Consider the following 25,740-nt stretch of genomic DNA (forward strand, 5'->3'; position numbering starts at 1 on the left):
ACTTCTCCAACAGGTCACCACAGTATTACAACTGGGAAGCTGTCATAATTTTATGAGCTCAGAAAAACATTTTTGAATTATGAAATGTCAGCAGAGCAGGAGTTTATTAAACTGATTGGATCAAATTAGATTTTTCCAAATGTAACATTGCGTTGATTTGGATTTAGTTTGAATAAGCAGATTTCTAACATAAATGATGGAATTGAAAAAACCAAAAGAACAAGAAACAACATTTGTAACAAAACAACTAATTTTATAATATAATAATTTTGTTTTGCTACCTGAGGCCATTTTTATTTTTAATGTTCAATGCATTTGTTCAAATATACCAGTAAAAGCAATGCAAACTTTAACACATGTCCAAAAGATGGCAATAGAGAGTATTAAGAGGAATCCTCCAAATCTGGAATCTCCAGCCCTCAGAAACTGGAATGTGAATGATCCTGTCTGACAATTTATTTATGTGACTTAAAACTGGCATGTTTTCCCAGTTTGCAGAAAAATAGGAACTGTAAATTTTGAACTGTTAATTAAAACATCTTGATCACAATATCTAAGAGGATTGGTGATAGATGATCTGTCCAAGGTGCTGAAACAACCCCAGCTTACTCCAGCCTTTTCTTTTCCATTAGGTCTTTTTGTGGTTGGATTTCAAGCTCTGTTGGCCCCACAGCATTAAAACTCGAACAGATCACGCAGTGGATATTTCCCCTTGCATATCATTCATCCAAACCATAATGGTGAATAAAGCTAAAAATGGCTCACATGTCCTTTTAACATTATTCTTTATATCTTCTGACAGCTTCTGACGCACAATTGACATAATGTTTTGAGATAATATGCATTTATCCATGCAAAGGAGGAATAAACAAACACACTCTGCCCTTCCTCTGACACACTTTGAATAAAGTCACTATTGCACAGTCTGAGAATCTCTTTTACTGGAAACCATTCATTGCCACAGTTTGAATCCACAGTACCAACAGTAGTACATTTTCTGTTTTCAGTTTCCACTGGTGTGTACACAAACTCCAAGAGGCAGAGGCAAGATTGAAAGAGAGTCACCTGTTTCACAGCTAAACTTAGGTCCAGTGGTGGGTGGTGCATTTTATCTCACTGGTGTATTTAAATAAAGCCTAACCTAACTGCGAGTGTTTCACAACGTTAACCTTGTGTTCAAAAGCCTTTGGTTAGGCTTAGGTTAAATTATCATGAACAATTACTTTGCAGGATCCCACAGGAACCAAACCCCAATCTCTCAGAGGAAAGGCCTGTGGCTGTCCAATTCATCCACGTCACCTGCTTCCTTTCTGGCTCCTTATACTTAGTCAAAAGCCTAAAGTCTTTCTGGCACAAAGCCTTTCTTTAGTTGCCATTGAATTTATCTTGATTACAACGACGACAAACGGTATTTCTCTTAATATCACAATCAAGTTTCTCCTCTGAGTTAAGTAACATTAGCCATGTTCATCTTGAATGTGGCTGCTGGCGCAAGCGGCGCTGCCGTATGACGAAAACGCGTTAGTACACATTGAGATTGCACCATGGATATATAAAGAGAACTGGATAAATACAGAGTCGGGCATCCTTTTATTTCTAAGAAAGATGGTCAATGGCGCCTTATCTCAAAAAAGTTTGACTTCAAGGTATGAAATTATTTGGATCTTTCACGTAACTTCCACATAGCGCAGTAGTGTTTCCTTCATGGAGGTTGTTGTGCTCAAAAAAATGTATCCACCGTTTTACAGCTGCTTCTTTCACATGATACAGCAGGGGATGCTTTAGGGCGGGACTACCTTGTGATTGATGTTAAGAATATTTCTTAGGTGTCTTAATTGATGTAACAGGGAAAGGTAAGACAGGTCTAGCTTAGAGTAATTCAAGTGATCCCGTAAGTGTTTGACATTATAGCTTTAGGTATTTCTCACATGTACTTGTCCTTATCAGGAAGACAAGAATAGACTGATTACTTAGAGACAGTAGCTCAGGCATCAGGCTAGCAGATACCAGTGTTCTCTGGGAATTTTACAGTCCTACACGAATGTTTACAACAGCTCACTGGCTCCACAGATTAGAGTGCAACTTGTAGATAGTGAGAGATTCCAATATGACGAAGCATTGGATTGAACATCAGATAGGTAGTTGTTCTAGATGAAAGGTTACCTAATAAAGAAACCTACAGGCACTAGGGGGAAGACAGAAACAGAAACAGGACCACAAGATGTTATCCTTCAGATTTGGTGTTGGCATTTGACGTGTTCACATGTTGTATGCTGGCACTGTATCTCCTGGGCCGGGCTCAGTAAATAATGCTATGTTAATCTTTCATCAGTCTCCTGAACCTGGCTCACAGTATTTCTCAACAATTGACAAGTTACTACTGTGGCAACCTCTCAATCAGGATAGAGGCGAATCTGCACTGTGTTTTTAACTAGCAATGAACTAGTTTATGGATGCTGTCTTTGTTTTGGCCCTTTCACATTGTGTTTGTTCATGTTCAGCCTTCGGGTGTAGGAAGACTCATGGCTCCTTAACTCTGGTAAGAACATTTTGTTTTGAGCCTGTTTTGAGCTAGTCAAAATAAGTAACTCAATTAATAACGTAACCCCTTAACATACATCCAGCTCCAAACCAGAGCCAGACATGGATAGATTTGGGCTGCTTATGTGTATTGGGTGTGACCTTAGGGAAAATAAAGCAAGGACATGTTGTATTAAGACATATCATAATAAAAATATGAATATGTGAAAACAGCATCTTAAGTACTTTGCCGAAAGGTTCAGGTAGTTACTCTGTTAAATGTCCATATTCAGTTTGCCCTAACACAAGACATTCAGTGCCCTATGTCTGAATGTTTGGATACACTGGAAAAACTTTTCTTTTTCTTTTACAGTCTACATTTGTCTGTATATGCAATCAGTCTTTTATGTCACATTGAAAAATGTGATGTATATATTCCCATATAAAAGATGCACATTTCAGCCCAGTCTCTAATTGAATCATTTTACCTTCACCACAATGCCTTAAGATGTTAAACACATTATCCAGACTAAAAGCATTATAATCTCAGACTGTGTGAATGTGTAAGTTAAAACGTGATTTATAAGTCTGCGTCAGGTCTACATTCTGATAGTGAAATGAGTCATTTCGTTCTGGTTGTGACCCTCAAATATATGGAGGAACCAGGTTCCAGTTTGGGTTCAGGAGGCAGACACCATCTCCACATTTAAGAGTAGGCTTAAGACTTTCCTCTTTGATAAAGCTTATAGTTAGGGCTGGCTCAGGTAGTCCTGAACCATCCCTTAGTTATGCTGCTATAGGCCTAGACTGCCGGGGGATTTCCCATGATGCACTGAGCTCCTCTCTCCTCTACTTTCTCTCCCTCTGTATGCAACCTTATCCCATTATTGCATGTTACTAACACAACTTCTCCCCTTTCTGGTAGTCTTGTGCTTTCTCGTCCCTCTCCTCTCTCCTCCTATCACTTCCTGCAGGTTTTCTGGCTCTGGAGCTGTGGAGTCTGGATCTGTGGTTGCGGGTCTCCTGCTGCCCCCGTGTTCCTGCTCGACACCCTCTACTGCAACGACTATTGTTGCTAGTCTTATTGTTATTATTGTTATTATAATCATTAACATTACGATGGTTACCATTAACACTATTATAAATATCTGTACCATTTTTCATTTAGTCTATAGCAACATTACCTTCACTGTCTGTACCTCTGTGTGTATATTGTGTAGGCTGCCTCCCACCCCTCTCTCTCCTTACATCCCTCTCTCTTTCTCTCTCTCTTTCTCTCTTTCTCTTTCTCTCTTTCTCTCTTTCTCTTTCTCTTTCTCTCTCTCTCTTTCTCTTTCTCTTTCTCTCTTTCTCTTTCTCTTTTTCTCTTTCTCTCTTTCTCTCTTTCTCTTTTTCTCTTTCTCTCTTTCTCTCTTTCTCTCTTTCTCTCTTTCTCTCTTTCTCTCTTTCTCTCTGTCTCTCTCTCTGTCTCTCTCTCTCTCTGTCTCTCTCTCTGTCTCTCTCCTTCACCCCCAACCGGTGGAGGCAGATGGCCGCCCACCCTGAGCCATGGTTCTGCTCGAGGTTTCTGCCTCTTAAAAGGAAGTTTTTCCTTGCCTCTGTCTCCTAGTGCTGCTCTTGGTGGGAACTGTTGGGCTTCTGTAAATAACATCACAGAGTACGGTCTAGACCTGCTCTTTTATGAAAAGCGCTGTGAGATAACTGTTGTTGTGATTTGGCGCTATATAAATAAAATTGAATTGAATTGAATTGAAATATATTGATCCACCATGTTACAGCCGCTAGATTGGCCGCAAGCAAAATTTACTTCAAAGCACGGAGCACTTCCTGTCAGCTCAGAGGTATTACAGGGCTACCTAGCCGACCAATCACAGTTCTTACGTGTCGCATCTCCCCAACGTGTAGTTACATTTGAGGAGGTGCATGTCAGGTAATGGTGTAGGCTACTGCGTAGGGTACGGGGCTACGTGTAGGCTACGCTGTCGATTTGACGCAGAAGTGTAAATCACGCTTAACAGGCTTAAAATATCAGTGTCATTGGGTATGAGTAGTAGTGTGTATCACTTATTCTTTCAGCTTCAGTGGCTGTGTGTCGGCTTTTCCACATAAAAAACTGAGGGCACTGAATAAGTAGTTGTTAGAACTCACTTCCAAAAGCTTCTCGTCACTTCAGAAATCAGATTTATTTAAAGCACTAAAACTTTTTTCCAAAATTTCCCAAAAAAGTTCTAATTTAAATTCGTAAAACAACACAAAAAATCCATTCACGATGTGTAAAGTCCTCAAATAGTGGTCAAAATAATGTATCTCAATCACGGCTTCAGTTCGCAACATTTACAGAAAACAACCTATGCTGAACAGGTGCACCCTGGTAAGAAGAATACCACCATTGTAGGACTGAAAACTCTGGGTTAATCCTTAAGTTACCTCGCTAACATCAAATCCTGCTTTGTGGTACAGGCCCTAGGTGTACCAACTGTACTGCTGGAAGTGAATAATGTTAACAGCCGTACATCTTAATTTTACACATCTAAATTCAAGCTTTGGCTCCCATTGTGAGTGATACAATGGCAGCATATGCCTCATTTCTGTGGCTCAAGCAGTGCAAAAGCTAAACCCTGAATGACATAATAAATTATCTTTGTATGAAACAAAACAAACATGATCAGGAGAGACCAGTGGGAAAAGCCCAGATGTTCATGAGATGCTGTAGAGCTGGAGACATAACATTTTCATTTATCTAACGCTTTTATCCAAAGTGACTCACAATTGCTTTTTATATTGCACGCCTCTGTAGCAACTAAGGGTTATGTGTTTTGCTCAGGGACACATTGGTGGATGTGTCACAGTGAGGAGTTGAACGCAGGTTTCTCACACCAAAGGCATGCATCTTAACCGCTGTTCCATCCCCACCCAGCACAGTTTGCTAGCTCTGTGTAAAGATTCAGATTTAAGACCCTGAGTCTGTTTGCACCATTAAAAGCAGCTGCTGATTCAGGTTCACTTTAGGTGGAAAAGTGTGGAATGTTCTTCCAGAGTCCAAATTTAATGCCAAATAACCTGAAAGCATCTTTGTTTATTCAGAAACACACAGACTCATGAAGTGGAACAGTGTATGGTCTTATGTCCTGGACTGACCTGGTGTTGTGCTGCTCCTGATCTGCCTGTCAGTAATCCCTATTTCACATGAAAGAAACCCTTTTTTAACCCTTTCAGTGAGGTTAATGAGGGCTAATTTACGTGCACAGTTCTCTCCAGTTACAAAGGCACTAGCTACATTTTTTTTAGTTTACTTGAATATTTTGAATACAGTTTGTTTGTGCGTCTTGATTGTAGCAAAAAAGAAAAAGTCAGACTCCGATCACTTCTGTGTCATTATTCATGACATGAGGGCATTTGCAGTCTAATAGTACTAATAATGCTTATAATCAAGTATTTCTTCATGAGCTCTTTGTGATACCAAAGAACAGAAATAGACACACGCATCGGTCACCGGAATTTGATTTCCATGCGTGGGTACTCGCCAACTCGTCAGCCTGTATAGCTTCATGTTGACTCCTCTTTTTTCTAAAATGCAACAATGTTTATTTTTTCCCCTTCTGGTCTGGACCAAATCAAAACCACAGATGTAAAAACACCTTGCAGCCTGTCTGCTGTATTTCGGTTTCCCTCGCTATGTTTCGTAACGATAAAAGTGTTAAAAAAGAGGCCCACCGAAACCCATTCTCAGGTAGGTTTAGTCTCCTTTGTGTTGTGATGCACTAGGAAACTGCGGCATTTTAGGCCTAGTCCACACGTACATATTTTATAACCGGGCGGCAATTTGACCGTAACCATAAAGCCATGTTGGCCAATCAGAGCCTAATATAATCATAAACAAAGCAGGCAGGGGCGAACAATGAGGTATCTACACGACATACCAAAGTTACCAACGTACAGTGTCATTGAATCAACAATAGCAATGTGGTTATGGTGACCTTCTCCTTCTGTTATTCCCTGTACTTGATAACGGAATTCTTTAAATTTCTGTCAGTGACTATGAGGGCAGCACTTAAACAGTCTGTAATTTTACATGTCAAACTATTTAAATCCTGCCAGACTGTCCTCCAAGCGACTGACTGTTTTGAACTGTAGCTATCAGATCTGCCGCACCGGAAAACTTTCTCGTGTCTAATTCATGAGGTTCTGTGAACACAAAAGGTTTTGACACATGCAGGCAAGCAAATGAGGGGCAGCTTGTGACGTGCGATATCTATTTACATAGAAGGCACACATTAACTCCCTTGATGTCACTGACTTCACAGTTACTGTTTAATGTAGACACTGTGTAGCTGGTAACCATTAAAGATACGTAGGCAAATGCATCCATATTTAGCATGTCTTCTGATCGCATGGGCACTCAACTAATAAAAAAATGGAAACTGGCTAGATGGTTTGCACAAACAGCAATATTTAGAACCCTATAAATGTCAATGTCTATTATAGATAAGGTATATTAAACAGTTCCTAATGCATGTAATGTATTGGAGTAGTTTCACTGTTTCTTCTTGTTGAAGCAAACAGACCATTCAGCTTCTGTGGAAAGTACACTTTCTATTTGACTGTAAACTAGATAGGTAATCGGGTTTCTAGTCATGAAGATAAGGCCCTGCCAGATGCCGTAAACAGGAAGCAGTTTTGCACAGGCTCTTCAAAAGAAAAATTATTACAGATTGTTAATGTGTCTCAAGTCCTGCTGTCACCTCTGGGGAGCATCAAGAGAAACACGGGATTCTGTGACTTGCTCAGGGACACTTGAACATGTGGACGAGAGGAGCAGGCGATCTAACTGTGAACCCTGCAATTAGCAGACAGTACGAGAGTTCCTCATTAAACAGTTAGTGAAATGGAGCCATTGTACAGCAACTGTCCCATGATAAAAATATAATATAAGTATAAGGGCTCGACCAGACAGAGTGCGTTTTGCAGGTTGCAAAATACAAGGCACACTATTTTCCTGTGAGATAAACTCACACATCTGTACCTTTTTATTTCATTATATATGTCTGGCTTGTTAATTTGTAACCAGCTAAACATCGCAATGATAATGCTTATGAAAGTGAGCTACTGTTTTCTTAACACCAGTTAACTATTAATAAACTATTAGCAGCGTGAAAAGGACGCCTCTCACTGCAAAAACTCAGGCCTCAGGTCTGATCACCACTTAATGTTGCCCATTATTGTTGCTCACCAATTTCTTTTGACCACCAGAGAATATAAACACCTAACGTGCAGCATGATTTCGCTTTCAGTCACTACAATTTGATTTTCCTCTGTGGGTCCATGTAGCTTCAGTGAAGCACTTTGCAAATAAACTGCCCAATGAATAAGTTACCTGTGATGTCACTCCATGTGACTTCATGTCAATGAACATACTATAGAACCGTAATGCATCAATGTAGGATTTTTGGTCCGAACCTTGTTGTTGCCTTGATCAGTATTACCGACCGGTGTGGAGTCCCAGGCATTTTGTAAACATTTTTATTTAGTCATGAGTTACATGGGTGAAACTACCTAGGGGGGAAAATTCTAAATGAAACCACTGTACATACCAATGTAATGCTGTGTTGGGTTTCCCTCCCCACATAAAGATAACAAAATTACCAACCACCAAAGACTGTGATTTTCATTTTCATTTATGATCATGATGTTGGAATGCAGGAGGGTGGTGGTGTTAGTTTCATCTGTTATTCCAAGACTGCTTAAATTTGCATGTGTAATTAGATTTTTATGCTGGCACGCCATCCTGCCCTGACATTTCTGCCATTGTTGCACACACGCCTCTTGGGTTGGGTTGTTGTTGTGGTGACAAATGGGTTCAAATTGTATGTGGTGTGTGGATTGTGTGTGTTGATTGTGTTTCTTGGATCTGGGAGCTTTGATGATGTCAGACGAAAATCCAAATCTTAGATCCGTGTATACTCATTATTCTAGTTTGGGGGTCATGAGTTTCTTTGGAGAAACAACAAAACGGCAGGGCACCGGGAGATGATCTTGAAATACAGAACAACTGAGAAAAGCATTTAGTGTTGGCAGGTATTCCCTAGCACTGTTTCCTCAAGGATCTTTTTCCAGCAGCAGGGGCAGGCCAACTACTCTGGGGGGGGAAAAAACATTATTTCACAATATAGCTATAATTACTTGGCCATAAATATCAATCGCTAATAATGTTTATCAGGGGCGGACTGGGGCAAACAAATTGCCCAGGAATCTGTACTTGGTCAGCCCACTCTCCAGACAAAATATTTGTTAGGGGCTCTGGGTCTCTAGAGACTTTTATTCCTGCATTCTTGAGAATTTTATGAAAATACCGTACCTCGTAAAATGAGCCATTAAAATACATTTTCAAAACTAGAAAGCCAGCTTTCCTCAAGTAAAGCAATCACCTCAGTTAAGAATTTTAGTACAATAAACAAATCCACATATCATTATCAATCTGATAAACCACTGGTAAATCTTTGCTCAAGTAAAAGTACAAATACTCCCATAAAAAGTAAAAATATAAAAAATTTAAAATTTACACAAAGAACAAGTTACTTTGTGTTTTTAAACAGCCACTGTGTGACACAGTTATTTTAACGATATGCATTTTGCTTTGCTTGTTGATTAGCCCATCTTTAGTTTTGCTTTTTTTGTTTAATACAATTGCCTGTTGTTATCTTGAGATGCACATGGAGACAGCCAAACCACTGCATATGATCTGCCTTCTCCATTAGCACAGGTACCCAATGAAGTAGGGTAACCTGTGCATCACGTGTAAAGCCCAACGGGACTGTTACATACTCTCTCCCAAAGTATCTCAAAAACGTTAGTTTCCTGAATACATAACAGCTGGTAGCCTGTGAGATACACATATACACATTTGCCAAGTAGGCCTGCACATGAGCATTGGTTCTCGTAACCATGTAGGTCCTTAACAAAGAGGACACTGTTTCCATAACTTAGATGAGGAAAGATAGCTGATTCAAATGTTTTTATTTATAGCTTTCCTGGTTTATGATTATTTGGGAATATTGTACATCACATTTTCTGCTTCAGAAAGTGTATTTGCATGCTGCTAATAAATAGTATCCATCTGATTCTAATTTGTTTGATATAAAACAGTGGGCTCCATTCAGCTTCCTGGAAGATGTGAAGTTACTATTTCCTCCACTATTTACAAAACAAATATATTTATTTGCATGCCTATTTCCTGTCTGGCTTGGAAATCCACTTATTGATACACCGGTATGATTAAAACATATTCATGCAGATGTGTTGTGGTGGCAGCCTGTTTATTTCTTCTTTTTTGCTTGTGATTCTGTTTTCCCCTAGTGTTTTGTTTTCCTGTACTCTGCCTGCCTCCCTGTGTCTCCTCCCCTGCGTGTGCCCTCCGTCTCTCTCTCTCTCTCCCTCTGCTCCTGAGCCCAGCCAACGACCTGCACCTCGTCAGCCACCTCCTCTGCCTGCCACACCTGCCAGCAATCAGCCTCATCTCTGACAGTACTTCCACCCCGGTTCTCCAGTCAACCCCTGCTCGATTGTCGTTGCTCCTTACCCGGTGCCACTTCGCCACTCAAGCTCTTGAGTATTCTGCGCCATTTCTGTTTCCCTGTGCTTTGTTCCCACTGTGTCTAACCCTGTCTGTCTCTCTTCCCTCCAGGTCCACTCACATCCGTCATTCGGGCTCACCACCCTGCACTCTCTCCCCTCAGACCTCTCCCACAGCGTCCTCACAGCTCCTCCCTGTGCTTCCTTGCTTCCTCGGATCCCAGTGCCCCCCGGCTCCGTTGTTTCAGTCACCTCGGTTCCCCTGGCCCCGGTGTCTGCCTCTCCCTCAACCCCTTTTCCCCTTCAGTAAAGCCTGTTCTGCCCGAGTGTTGCGTTTAGGTCCACCGGCAGAACAACAGTTTTTTCCCCATTACATTATCTTGCTGTGTTTATGTGGACAATCTGGGATTCCCAAATCAACAGCTAAACAACTCCATGTTCATGTGACACAGGGGGAAACAATTCAATAGTCTACGACAGTTATGGGAATGCACACAAGGTTTACAAGGTGCTAACAGGAATCCTCTACTAAGAGGAAGCCAGGGCAAAGATGAAAGGGCAGGTATAATGTGCTCCTAATTAATTGAAGAGAGGAGAAAGACTTTCTGCTACAGGCAGAGGAAAGGGGGTTGCACATGAATTTGGTCAGCAATTCATGATACAAAAACAACTAGACATAAGCCAAATTAAAGATTAGAAAGTTAATTGCCAGATAATTAATAATAATAATCCTTATTTGTAGAGCACTTTTCAAAAACAAGTTACAAAGTGCTTTAACAAGTGTAAAGACAATAATACCCAAGAGACAATAATACAAAAAACAATACAAGGTAAAAGCATGAAAACATTGAAAAGACTAAAATACAGATAAATATAAAATTAGTAAAATACAATAAAATAAAAGGGATAGAATAGAGTCAAATAAGATCGAGGATCTCAAGTTACATGCTGGTGTTTATGGGACTAAAAAGTTTTAAGGAAGCAGGAAGTCTGAAGCTTTTTTGTCTACGCTTCTCTGCACGGCAAGTTTCTTCCTCTAAGGTGGTTTTCAGCAAAACACTTCACAGAATTTTGTGTGTGTGAGAGAGAGAGAGAGAATCCAGTCATCTGGCATTAGTCACAAATAACTTACTCATTACTATCATTACTAGTGGTTAGTAAAGTAAAAACAACTTGTATGCAGCCTGAGAGGCAAAACCTGGGGCAAAAGCACTTATTGCTTTGCATGCACTGGAATAATCTGTTTACTTGTAATTATTGTGTGTGCAATTATGTTAATAGATCCTGTAGACCCTCAAGAACTGAGCCAAGATAGACTAATGTTGCTACTATACCAAATACATAAACCACATGCCTCTCCTAATGGATATATTAGTTTCTGACTCTAATAAAGTGGGAAAATCAAACACAAAGGCTTTTCTATGTGATTTCAGTTTTATAAATAATGTAATATTTTTTCACTTCCATTCACTGAGCCTCCCCTGAAAAAGTTAAGCCCCCATGGCGAGGCCCGCCTTCTACTTTGAAAACCTCTGATTTAGCATATTAATTTATCAACTCTCATCTGGATTACTGAGGCTGGATAGAAATCTCTCCATCCCAAGTGAAAATTACACCTGAGTGTGATAGTAATGTTGATAACCCCTCATCATTCAGAAAAAGTGAGAATGCACACCTATTAGTATGGTAGGTCAAGGAAATTGGTTAAGACTGTGACTGATGTACAAGCAGTTTTGTTCATCTCCACAAATTTTATTAATCTGGGGATTTGTTCACAACCTTATATGATCGTCTTACTGTTAGCGTTTGCTCTTGTGGACTTTAAAAAATGAGTTCCCAGAACTTTACATAATATGTTGAGTACAGTATCATCATAACCAACATAAAACAAAATAATGAAAACCCAAGTTATTAGCTCTACACGCTGTCTCATCAGACATAGCTTTCTTCTGCTCAAGTACAAGCAGCTGCTGTTGTGCATCATGCACATGCACTTTACTGCAGCTTTACTCAAAGTAGGTATTTCGCTGTTAATAGTGTGTTTTTCCATTACACTATATTTTCTACCTCCTGCACAGTTTGCAAATTAGTGCAGTAACAGGACTGGACAGAAGCCACTAACCACTGAAGGCTACAATTTGATGGAGCACCATGAACATTATGTGTGCATACATTGTAATTTTAGCATGGGTGGGTCACTTTGTGGGTGATAAGTGACTCCTACAGGTTCAGCAGGTTCAGCAGCTTGATCATATTCTTGACATTCAAGTTACTGTCAGTGCACTGACAGTGACACCTCACAGTTTCATACTTCAGTTGGTGCAAGTCAATTCCTCTAAAAAGGCCCCAGTTCCTGTAACTGTACTGTGTGCACAGCAGGGTTGACAAGAATAGCCTTTTGTGAGAAAGAAACTAATTTGAGATTTGAAAGTCAAAAAATATCCTCTGCATAAATAAAGGTGCAAACAAGAAATGTGATATCCAAAAAAAGCTGCCTTTTGGGAAATGATGCATCTAGTCATCTCTATTTGGCCTACAATTTGATGTAATGGAGCAGCCATTGTAAACATCTTGGGTTTGAGTATTTTACCCAATATGCACAGTCAAGGACCGTTGGTTGGCTTGACCGGGGGACTTTCTCTCACAGTACACTATAACAGTCTTCTAGGATGAAGACACACGAAGACTGTGTGGTTTGTTATATATATATAACAAGAACAAACCAAACATAATATGCAAGAAATACACAACTTGTGCAACAATATGGTTCTTTTTGCGCAAATGACACAAAGTAAATTCAGAAAAAAATATTATGTACATTTATATTACCAGTTTCAAAATACACACAATACATAAATTATACTGGCTGTGTGCAGCCACATGGTGTGAATTAGCTTATTTCAGCTCCTAATCATTGTTTCTATTCAAGAAAGTGCACTCTCTACCTTTCCAATAACACAACCTCTATAAAGAGGTGAAATGAGCGGATGCTGTGTGAAATTCGTGTTTTTTTTTACTTTAAAGCTGCTTAAGAGAAACTGAAAGAGTAAGTCAGGGTGTAGCAGGCTAGAAAACTGTCTATTCCTGGCTTCGAGATATTTGGGCAGGGAGAATGACACTGACTTGAGCAAGGCAGTTACTGCCTATGTTGCTCAAGAAGAGCTTCCAGAGTTAATAGCACTAGTTGGATCTGTTTGAATGTATTACAGACTGTAACTGGAAAAGCATTAGTTTCCTCTGTTAACCTGCATTTTGTTGTGTTTAATGTGTGTGAAATCCCTAAAGTGTCAAGTTTAGGGGAAAAATGGGATAAGCAGATATCTAATACCATTTTGCCTTTCAGAATCACCTAAAAATATAGAACAGTTCATCTATAAAAACAATTAATCGTCTTGAAGTCCTGCAACGTCAATCGTTCAAATATTTGACACATGAGGTAACTTGTTTCGAAAATATGTTCTAGCCACTCAACAGACAGAAACAAAACATGTAAAGTGCAGTTAAATATAGCTTTAAATGAATGATTAACTCTATATTTAGTTCTGACGTAGTACTGTTATGTCATTTTAAATACTCTGATGCAGTCGTTAATTGTAGCTTCTATAAACCAGTTCCTCATTTTTATGAATTAATTCTATTTTGACTCGACACTCTCTACATGCCTCCTTTTCTGTAAAGCCCTTTGATGATCGATTGAGTGATGACGATTTAAAAATGTATTGCACGCATGATTTCAGCATGATCTTTTGTGCTCATGCCATGAATAGGCAGATGTAAGTCTCCATGTCTAAGGGATTTTTTGCCTACATAATTAACAGGAAATGGAAAATCCTTCCATTACCTAAAATGCTTTAAGTGAGGCATTAAAATACACTAGTTTTAATACACACTACTGGTGTGGTTTTCATTGGATGGTTTCCCAAACTAACACTGATGCTTAGGTGTTTTTCATCTTTTATACACGCCAAAATATGTCTGAAAATTTCCAACTCAACGAGGGAAATAGCCACCAATGAGAACAACGCTTGGCTTTACTGCAGTTCTGAGATTAGATGATGTTTACAGATTTGTTTCAAGTGTGTGTCACTTTTTAAGCACTGGGGAGGGATGACAAAATACTGAATACTGCTCTTATAAATACATGTGGAGAAAAACACATATATACAATGTTTTACGTTTTGTAAAAAAAAAAAAAAAGTGTTTTGCTGCTGTTATGAATGAATGATATCACTTAAAGTCGGAGAGAGACTGCTTTGTTTGGGGGGTTGGTGGTGAAAGTAAAATATTAACGTAACGAGTAACGTTACGTATTATTGCTTTTTTTAAGGTGTAATAAATAACTAGTAACTTATTACAATTTCTAACTTGCCCAACGCTGCTTGCTAATAGTGGATCTTCTTTAGACCATTAATTTTATAAAACAAAGGCCTTTAACATCACTCAGGTGAGTCAATCCCTGTTCCAGTCACGTTAAGTCTTGACCTGGAAGTTTTGAGATTACCTAAAGTGCGAGGCTTCCTTGAGGATTAGCTGGAAGGATGGAAGAGTTTTGTGACTCACCCGAACAACAAGACCCACACCCCCACAAACACACACACAAACACACACTCCCTAGCTGCTTCACAGTTGAGTAGTAAATAATCATGGTGATTGAGAAACAGGAAGTGTGCACAGGGTAATGACCTATGTGGTCTGTGGAGAGGTACCATGTGCTCTCCACAGACACAACTTTACATCTATGACTTTACATCTATGATGTAAAGTTGTAGGTGGATTCCTCAGTCATTTCCTGGTACAAACAAGCAGAGTCATTCTCTGAAGCTTTTTGTGGAAATACAAGCTGTTGTGTTGATGTTTGGTGTAGTTCATGATTTTCATAGACAAAATGCTCCAGCTCCTTCAGTTTCTCAAACATGATAAATCTATCACACAGGGCATATGCACACCTGCTTTCTTCCTTGTTTGTTTTGTTGTTCGTCATTGTTGATCACTCTTGACACATTCATCTGTAACAGCTTCTGTGTAACAAAAATCAGTTTTTTGGCCCTGTCAGCAGTTTCCAACTTGCCCGCTCAGAAAGAAAGAAAGAAAATGTTTATCATTACTCAGCCGTGTTCATCCTACACAGTCTTGGGTTAACCTCAAAAGACTGCAAAGTTTGAAAGGGTTGCCCATGAAATTCAAATTATTACCACCTGTGTCCAACTAAAAACATTTCTAAAACTCCTTTTCTTCAGTCCCAAGCTAACCCCTCAGAGAAACTTCATCTCCAGGGACCTCTCTGTCCATTTGTCCAGTCATGGATTTCTCCTTTTAGGCTAATTATTGTTTGAACATCGGTGCAGAAGGGTGGCTTGAAAAAACACTTTTTTTGATTCTGAGGGATGGACAGCCAATCTTGATGTTTACCAGTGGCATTAAATGTAATGATGATGTTAGGCTCCCACAGCTCTTGAGGACCCACAAAAACAGCAGTGTGACTTTTAAATTCCTAGCTATGTTCCTGACATTGACATTTTCAACACCATCTCCTAGAAATTATGTTTACACACATACCTTTTTTGGCACTTTTTATGTGGATGTTCAAAAAGTGTGTACTATAGTTACTGTGTTTGCAACACAGTTCTTCCTACCACCTAATCACAGGCAGGACTGGATGTGAACCTGTCACAATGCCTGCCTATCTGATCTGTTTAGTTCAGTTCTCCGCCAGTTTTGTTATTTAGTCAGTTCTGTATCTGTTATTCAATCTGTTTGGTGTTTCTTGTTTCAGTCCATTTATTGGTTTAGAGTTTTTGTTCCATCGTCTTGTGTTTCCGCTGTTCTGCCTTGTTTTTGTCTTCTTGCATGTTCAGCCCCGTTCAGTTGTTTACAGTTATGTTTCATTCAACCAGATCTGTCATAGTTCTTGTTTGATTTGTTATATTTATTACTCTGATCTGTTCTGTCCTATTTTGCCGTTATCTTTGTCTGCCTTATTTCTTGTTGAATTCTGTTTTTATCTGATGTTTATCTGTATCATTGTGCTTGGTTTCTGTCTGTCTGCTAGGTCTATCTATGTTCTCTGCTGTTTTCAGTTTTGGCTGTGTCCGGTCATTGTATCTTGTCACGCTCTGGCTTGTCATGTCATGCCTATTTTTCCAGGTGCTCTACTGAGGTTCTGCAATTGACATTAGCACCTGCCATTCTGGCAAACAGAACATGCCCTTCATGGTCCTTGCCCTTAATTATGCCAAGAGATAGACATCAGAGATATCAAATATCAAAGTCTTATCTGCCCATTGATGAAACCTGTTGTGCACGCTCTAACATGTGAATAGGGGGAGTACTGGTACTCTTTGTTTTTCACTGAAAGCACCATGGTGGGAGAGATACAGTACTACAGGAAGGACCATTGTTGTGGTTAGTTCAGATTTCACAAGACTTATATACTACTTATATCTTTTATAAAATGCCATTGAAACCAACGTGGGAGCATGAAATAAGGAAACATACCAAAAAACATTACAGCAATGACATTTGTCCCACAAGTTCACATTGGCTCAACCCCTGACCTTTAATCTTTAATTTAAAGACATTTTAAAACAGGACAGGGCTGATGTTTGTTTTGCTATTAAACTATTTATTATATTATTATATTTATTATTCCAAAAATAAACAAATGCTTATCAAATTTTGATTCAGCAAACCTCAAAGTGAATCATATACTTGATTCACACTGTGGTGTGGAAAGAAAAACAGGAGTTACAGGAGTTATTATGTGGTGAAATTTTGTTTCTTATTTTGTTGGTCAACCAAAATTCCCTTAATTTGATTTGTGCATGTCTGCAGTCATGTAATCAGAGGATTCCTGTTTCCAAGAAGGCCTTTTAATAACCCCTCAGAGAAACTGTGATAGACTGGCATGTATACTGTATTTCAGCTCTAGGAAGTTATCTGTTAATTTCTTTCTTCATGGATTTCTCCTTTAGGCTAATCATTGTTCAAACATCGGTGCAGAAGAGTGGCTTGAAAAATCTTTCACGTAAATCACATCAATCTTCTTTTTTTTTACATTGCGTATATGGAAATGAAAGCATACTGTATAAGTCAATTCTAAATGTATGCTTAATACTCATTCAGTGTGTTTATATTTACATCGAAGTCAGAAAAATAGATAGTGACATTAGATATCAAATACTTCCATGACTCTCAAATGAGCATGAATTATAGAGAAGTTGAGGACATTGGTTTTCACTGACAAGTTCTTTTCTTAATTTTCCCCAGTGGAAAATCTTTTAAAATGCCATTGAAACCACCATGGGAGCATGAAAGAAGGAAACATTTAAGTAAAGTTTTACTCCATTTTAGTGAAGTATGATTAAGCTGTTACTTGATACAAGTTTGCTCATCTTGAAATAACCTAAATCCATATTAAAACTAAAACCAAACACTACTAACCAACACTTTTTCATGCTTTCTGTAAGCCTCAGGATTTGACGCCCTGGGATGAGAACAGGCTCCAACAAGAGAATGTAAGGCCAGGTTCGGACAGCCTTCTCATTAAATTCAATGGGACTGCATTGGCACAGACTCAGGGTGACAAAAATAATGCGGCAAGCACACATTCCTGGTAGATTGGTGCAGATCTTCCTCATTTTGCGTGTTTCAAGACTCTAATTCCTAAAAAAATTTTAACTTGTTTATTTTAGAAGATGTTAAAATTATTTTGTGCAAATGATAGAATCTTCCACCCAATTTAAGAAGAATATTATACTTTTAGGACAAGTCAAAATGACTCAATATGACATTTATTTTATCTTATTACATTTTACATTTTCTAAAGCTGTCTCTGCCTAAGTGACTGGTTCACTCTGCATCATGTGGCACAAAATCACATTATTCGGTAGCTCTTTGAGGAAGTTAGCTGACTGCAGCTCTTAAATGCCAGAGGGATCAAGAAGTAACACTTGGGAGTCATTTAATGTCAGTGCAGGCTGACAGATTGTTTTTCTGTAGCTGCATTCAGGAAGGAACCCCAGTCATATCAGATGCTAATGACACTGACTTAAAATGTGATATGTGTTAGTTATTTGGTATTACAAATGTCACATGTCAGCAGGAAAGATTGTTTGACCTTAGATAGAGAGAAAAACATGCCTCCCACACCTTTGATTCATTGTGGATAATCCATTAGTTATGGTATAATAACACACCTCATGACATGCACTGCACATCACGGTGCCTTTCAATAAAAATACAAATATTTTGCTCAATATTTCTCTTTTTCAGTTTACCAGCTCAATTTTGATGCAAAAATACACCATAAAATGGCTTGCTTTAAGCAGCTGAACAAATTGTACAATCTTCCTCAACATGTTTGCATTATATACAGATGTAAAAAGCAATATTAGACTTATTTGAAACTCTGATTGACATCCCAAAAAGTTACCTAATTCCAAGCATTAGATATCTATTTCAGCCAAGAAAAGGTATGTTTATTTGTGTCATACAAAAAGGATACTCTACGTACTTTACATAACACATTTAAAACGTTAAACAGAAAATACATTAAAACACATATTAAAAACAAAAGCAATAGAAAATATACAAGTAAATACAAGTGCAAGGAAGACCCTGAGAGGCAGCGGTTAACATAAGGTTGTTGTTTTGTTTTTTTTACATATGGTAAAAGACAGTCAGTCAGAGTATTGTGTTTTGGTACTAAATCATTGAGTGATTTATAGATTAACAGCAGTAATTTAACCTATGTGCAACAGAACACTGGAAACCAGTGCAGAAACCTGAGCACGGGTGTGATCTGTTCACTTTGTCTTTGTTTAGAATTTAGAGCAGCATGCCAAATGAGCTGAAGTTGTGCTGAGTCTCAAGACAATTATTTCTGTTTTCTCGGTGTTTGACTGAAGGAATTTCTGGCACACCCAATCACCGATTTGTTCAGAGGACATGCAGAAAGAATTGGATGTCATCTGCATATTATCACAAGGGATTTAATATTTTGTTTAAGCATTTTAATGCTAAATCAAGAGTATCCAGGCTGCTCATTTTGCAGAAAAGTCCAAGGTTTTAGGTAGCCTGTAGCCAAAATGACCTGATGTTAGAGTTAGTGACTCTTTTGAGCAAGTCCATCAACAAACAGATGGAAACACAATACCAAATAGACTATGTGCATTTTTGGCACTATTGGTGATGTTAGAGAAAAAGAATTACATTTTTCTTCCCATTTACTGTCTGTAATACTGATGGAAGATACACTGAAGGATATTTGTTGTGTTCAGTTTATTAATTGTTCCATCAGCTATTCCATCTGTTTCTTCATTATTTTCCAAATAACACGTTGCGGTAAAAAGACTAAGTATGTCCTACTTTCATAGAATGATTTCTCGAATAGAATTTTTATTTTTTTCATGACTAGGAATAATGTCCATCAAACAAAACTTCCTCTGATCTGTATCTGGATTTTTGCCTTGTCTTGGTATGCTAGGTTGTTTCTACGTAATTTCTTATTATTATTATTAATAGAGAAACTGTTAAAAAAAACCCCGATTACAACCGATTTCATTTGTGATCATTTTTATTTAAGCGTCATTCAAAAGCAGCCACACATATTCCAGCTTCACTTGCATAAAATTGTATTCATCTACCAACAAAAATAGAACCCTCTCACTCTAACAAAACTTGCCTCGTTCATATAAATAGCAATAAATTAAGATCTCAGCTCACATGAAAATGAAACCACTGAAATTAGCAGGGCCAGTGCCATGTCGGTGTTTAACTGTAGACATAGGAGGAGGTAGATGTACTCTAGGCCAACACTTTTTCTTCTTTGAAGAGTAATACCAGTGTTTTTATTTTTAAGTTTTAAGTTTTAAGCATCAATTGTGTAGGTTCTCTCTGTTTTAACTCCCACAAATAAAATAACTGTATTTTGTGTTTTGGATACCCAGGTGCAACATACAGTAGTATCTTATAAAGGTAATTGTAGATGTCAGTAATGTACTTGGGAGAACTAAAATCTGGTGAAAGGACATTTTTCTTCTAAATATTACATCTGCATTATATTAAATTACATTATTCCTGTCAATCACCTGACATGAAATGAAGTTTTCTCTAAAACATGTTGCTTTGCATAGTTTATTTAAATAACATTTAACGTTTCTAAAATTTGGTTACACAGGAGAGCAGGCCATTTCACGTTAGGTGACAAACAAATTTGGATTGTTTGGTCTATTTTAAGAAGAAAAAACAAGAAAAACTGAAAAGCACTGAAAAATGAGGGAATGTTCATTATCTAGATGCAGATGGGATGTAATTAACTTTTCCTCTAACTGGTATTCTCCTTTAACTAATGCTAAGTACTAAAACCTGGTGAAAATAACAGTGTATCTTGAATAGTGCAGTCATTTTTGAACTACTGGACCTATCAAACTCTTTGAAATGTAGAAGAAGGTATTTTCTACTTCAGCCTCCTCTGACATTTAAAGTACATTCACCTCATTCCCCAAAGAACACAGCTCATTCAGACGAGAGTTGATTCTCCGCAGCTTGTTCTGTAGTTTATCACCAGCGCTGATTGCTCCTGTTTGGGTCAGAATCTCCGGAAGCTGCTGAATCTGCTTCCCTGTGGCAGAAGTTACCCAAGTATTGATCCTTACATTAAGTTGCGAGTAGTTAAGTCCTGAAGTTCCTCCCTGTTTTTTTTTGTCCTCAGATGGAAGCCTGTGCAAGATCTGACGCAGCCGCCTAAGCGACATTTTCTGGTGAACGAAGAAAGTCGGAAGGATTTCTTTGAGATAGTCACCGCCGTCTGCAAGAAATAAAGATGATAATCAATCAGCAACTAATGAGAAAACATAAAAAAGCATTGGCCTGATTTTTGTCATCCTGATAGTCCATACTGTGATTACTGTGTTATATGTTGCTCTATTCTGTACACTTGACATATTGCATGTCTGTCCGTCCTGGGAGACGGATCCCTTTTCTGTTAATCTTCCTGGGGTGTCTTCCATTTTTCCCCCATTAAAAGCAACACATTTTCACTCCCAACATGTCACATATACACTCACCTAAAGGATTATTAGGAACACCATACTAATACTGTGTTTGACCCCCTTTCGCCTTCAGAACTGCCTTAATTCTACGTGGCATTGATTCAACAAGGTGCTGAAAGCATTCTTTAGAAATGTTGGCCCATATTGATGGATAGCATCTTGCAGTTGATGGAGATTTGTGGGATGCACATCCAGGGCACGAAGCTCCTGTTCCACCACTGACAAATCAAAGTCACTGTTTTGAAAACCAAATTTCAGTCCACCCAGCAGTGCACCTAAGTGTTTTCTTAGGATATTAAGAGAATTTAACTAATCATTGGCAAACTGATGAATGTGCAGCTTTGGAAAGCAGGTAACGATGATTTGTGTAGTTTTTTTTGTAAATAAGTTAAACATTAACAAGCAAAACCACTGGTATAGCCAACATCATGACATGCTTCTTCCTCCTTTCCTGTATGAACTTTATAAACCGGTGATCTTACCTCTGGATCTGAGCTCTTCGTTGCTCGTGCACACACTGTCGTGCCAGATGGAGCCCTTCAGCACCAGCTCCAGTCCTGCATCTTTGCAGTGTGTGTGCTCTGTGCAGTTCTGGTGAGCAGAGACAGTGTCGGAGTAGGACCCGTTGGGACAAGTGTGGCACACAGTGTCCTCATCAGCTGTACCTGGAGAAGACATGTGCATTTGTTTTAGATAAAGGACAAGAACCACATATGTTGTCCTGATTAGTATCAAATACCACCTCTAACTGAAAATATGTGTCCAGTATTAATCATGCTTTGATTGTCAGTACAACAACAAAACCCTACAGAGTATTTCTTTCCATTCACCAAATGAAATGCACTTTGAAATACATGTGTGAGAAATTTACATACTAATCAAATTGACCAGTGCACCAAAACAACAGCAACATAGTGCAAAGTACACTTCTCTTCTCTACTCTCTACTCCTCCGAATTCGAGAGAATAGACCCAAAGTTAAATTTCACTGTTTCTTTATTATTAAAGACTGATAACATGGTAATGGGCACATTAGCCCGCTCACTAAGGATTTGTTCCACACTTTACAGTTAAACTAAAGTCTATAAAAACAACATCAGCCCTGATCCATTGTTTGGTTTTCTCGGCTGCCCTGGTTTATGACGGGGTAATTTGATGCTCCAGTGCACTTGTGCTCATTTTCAGGTTCATAATCGTAAACAGGTTTACATGGTTTAATTTTCAAAAAAACACCATATTTTTTGTCATACTGCACATTACTGCAGCTCCTCTTTTCACCCTGTGTGTTGAACGCTTCGTTTTAGCTATGGAGTGATACATCTTGTCTCTAAATGATCTTTGTTGAGAGTTGCACATGCGCAGTTCCTAGTTAAGGACTACCAGCCAATCAGAAGCAGAGAAGGGCGTGTGAGTGAGAAGCCACAGCTTCTTTTCAGCTGTAGGTTGCACCTTGCCACCGTTAAATGTCACTGCAGGCTGACAAGATTGTATTTCTGTAGCTGCACAGTCACATGAGATACTGATGATACTGACTTAAAATGTGATATGTATTACTTATTTAGTATTAAATATGTCACATGTCAGCAGGAAAGATTGTTTGGAGTTTCTTTGACCTCAGATAGAGAGAAAAACATGCCTCACACACCTTCGATTCATTGTGGATAATCCATTACTTAAACTTTGAACTCCCTGAAATTTGGAGTAGTAGCAGAAAAAAGATAAATTATCCTCTACTTTCTTAGAAAAAAACTGTTACCATTGATTACACTGGTAACAGCAGACACAAAAGATGCCAGCCTGTTCCTCTCACGACACAATTTACCTTTTTTAAATATATATAATATATAAATATATAATAATTGGCTAAATAAATTGCGATCTCAGCTTACATACTGAGAGATTGTACTAAATGAAAGCACTGGAATTAACAGGACAGGTCCGTGTCATGTCGGTATTTAATTGCAGACATAGGAAGGTAGACATATTGCGGGATAACACTTAAATATACAGTAGAGACATGACAGTTGCTGGTGCTCATTACGGAGTGTCATTCCACAGATTGTTGTGGTTGTGTAATTTGTAAACACTGTTTCTGTCCTCAGGGTGGACTCAGAGCTTGGTAAAAATTCGTTCTCCTTTCATGCATCCTGGGCATTGAATGAGTTGCATACCATTTCCTAGTAGTAGCTAGTTTAGAAATACTATTGCAAGCAGCAATGAAGGTTTTCTTGGTATGGAGGTCATTTCTGTAGGGCATCGTGGGTATTTGGAGTCTGTCGTTGCTGACTCCTACCTGGGACATTTGCTTGAATGGAAATGTAGAAATGTGTTGTGACATGTCTGAATTGCATTTGATGTTTAACAGCATCACCCATGGAGATATCAATACCATTTTTTTCCCCGGGTTACAGTCATGATATAGGCTATTTATGCGTCTCTGGGTTACTGCCTCTAATGTGTAGCTACATAAAGAACACGTTTCAGAAAGTTACTGCAAGCCCATGTTTTGCTTTTGGACCGAATAGCCTGAATAATAAGGGCACTCCCTAACAACCATGCTACCTGATCCCTGACAGTATTATATAATTTCTGATCTCCATTACATAACAAGTACTATGTACTATTTCTGAACCTTTTCTGATGGAGACTTTCAGCCATCCCACCCGAACTGGACTCTTTAACCCCGGAGCAGCAGCCTACCTTGAGTCAACACCCCTTGTCCGGTTGGACACTCGCTGTGGAGCAAGCACATGTCGTAATTCTTCTTGTAGTAATATCCCTTTTGACACTCGCACTGGCAGTCTCTCTCCGCGCTGCACGCCGTCTTCTCCACCTGGTTCAGGCCGCACGCCCCGCAGCGCAGGCACTTGCCGATGTAGTTCCACAGCTCCGTGAACGACCCCTGCGGACACGGCGCGCACTCGCTTTTGTGCGTAGACGTGCAGCGTGCCTTCATAAAGGTTCCAGGGGGGCACTTATCACAGACCACGGTCATGCCGGTGGTCCGGTCCGTGTCTCTGAAAGTCCGGAGCTGAGAGCCGTCAACCAGAACGGCGCTCACTGACAGCAGCAACACTGGGAAGAGCGATAGTAACATCTGGAAGGAAGGAGTAAACAGCAAAGGAAATTAAAGGGAATACGATGCTAAATGTGGAGCCACGCGGAATATTGAGAACTGATTGAGAAGGAGAAATGCAGCGAAATTAAACAAGTACAGGAACATATAAAGAAGAAGGGAACACAATCACAAGCGGACTGGTGTCACATGTGGAGCAGGTTAGTCTGAACGCAGCTCTTGAAAATATCTTCTTTCCATAAATATTCAGTTAAAATCACGTTTCTAATTCTCTAAAATAACTGGCCCTATTCAATATGCTACTAAATAATAATAATAAAATGAAACAGGCTAGGCTACACATTTGAATTATCAGTAACTATGCAGTCAGGCCATGCCTCTAAGAAGTCTGCAGTGAGGAGTTTCGGCACGTCTGTGCTCCAGCTGTAGCTGCTCCCGCCCCACCTACCATCGTAAATGTGTTGTGTCTGCTGTTGCAGGCTGCAGCGGTCTGTCAGGAGGATGTGCTCTCACTACCTCGCTTGCTCTATTTATGTGTGATGTATAGGCTAACTATGACGCCACTCAAATCAGATCAATCAGATTTTCTTTGGAATTCGCTGCTCATGTAATTGGTATTTAGGAAGAGTCATCGCTCTTAATTGTTTTTTTTTTTTTTTTTTTTTTTTACCTAAAGCACTTTGTGCAGGTTAACAGTTTATAAATTAATCTTATTTACTCAGACGCGCACGATTCTCCTTCTACAAACCTCTGAAGTTGTGTACGATGTTATTATAGGGTTTTGTGTCCCTTATTCGCCCAAATAAGGATTTACTTACTTCATCCATCTGGCTAAAGAGGAATTCCGTTAAATGTGTGAGATGGCAGGAGTTTCATGTTAGGATCCTGTCCAAAATGTGTTGCTATTTTCAGAATAATAAAAATAATACTATAGTAGTAACAATAATATAAATACACAATGTAAATTATAGAAAATTAAAATAAATTAAATTCTTATCAAGGGGATGGAGAGACATCTGATCCTTAGCATTTTGGCTGTTTAAAGTTGATGTGGAGTGACTTTAAATAAATATTACATTTCATCTGTTTTACAAAGTGTTTTGACTTGCACTGTATAATATAATATGTCTCTTATCTTTACCTGTTGAGAACTACTGAGAAGAAGAGTCAGACTTCTTGAATGCATGTGGTGTGTAAATCATGTTACTGTCACTAGAGGGGGAGAAATTACAATGATACTCAGCCTTTTCATTCATAAATTTCAGATTCAGGTATTTTGAGGTTAGGTTATTTCCGACTTTCCTTTTTGAATTTTGAGCAATGACCTCAGCAAAGTCAATCATCATCATTAGTGTAAAAAAACCATAAATGAAATGATAAATGATAGCTAAAAATCCTAAATATTGTCTGATTTTATTACACATTTTGAATTCTAATGGTTTTTAAAATGAAATTACAATGTATTTTCTGTCTCATATACTGATATTGTATGCATTATCTCTATAATGTTTTAATGTCAAGTGTT

The 25,740-nt window shown here is 38.8% G+C and overlaps 1 protein-coding gene across 2 annotated transcripts; it reads right to left on the reverse strand.

The window, feature by feature from the left end:
* Positions 1 to 19,645: 19,645 nt before the first annotated feature.
* Positions 19,646 to 24,754, reverse strand: LOC119907944 (tumor necrosis factor receptor superfamily member 6B-like). 2 transcript variants are annotated; one of them, XM_038725654.1, is made up of 4 exons: positions 24,664 to 24,754; positions 23,840 to 24,236; positions 21,623 to 21,805; positions 19,646 to 20,896 (listed from the first exon to the last, which is right to left on the reverse strand). In XM_038725654.1, exons 1-4 carry the CDS (start codon positions 24,664 to 24,666, stop codon positions 20,568 to 20,570), a joined length of 912 nt encoding a protein of 303 aa, XP_038581582.1. In that variant the 5' UTR covers positions 24,667 to 24,754; the 3' UTR covers positions 19,646 to 20,567. The 2 variants fall into 2 exon arrangements, with proteins under 2 accessions (XP_038581582.1, XP_038581583.1); XM_038725655.1 differs by having other exon boundaries at positions 24,593 to 24,677.
* Between the last annotated feature and the right edge of the window lie 986 nt (positions 24,755 to 25,740).

This window comes from Micropterus salmoides, unplaced genomic scaffold, assembly GCF_014851395.1.
Source record: "Micropterus salmoides isolate LMB-PRFRI ecotype aquatic unplaced genomic scaffold, ASM1485139v1 Ms_hic_scaffold_17, whole genome shotgun sequence".
Classification (NCBI taxonomy): Eukaryota; Metazoa; Chordata; class Actinopteri; order Centrarchiformes; family Centrarchidae; genus Micropterus; species Micropterus salmoides.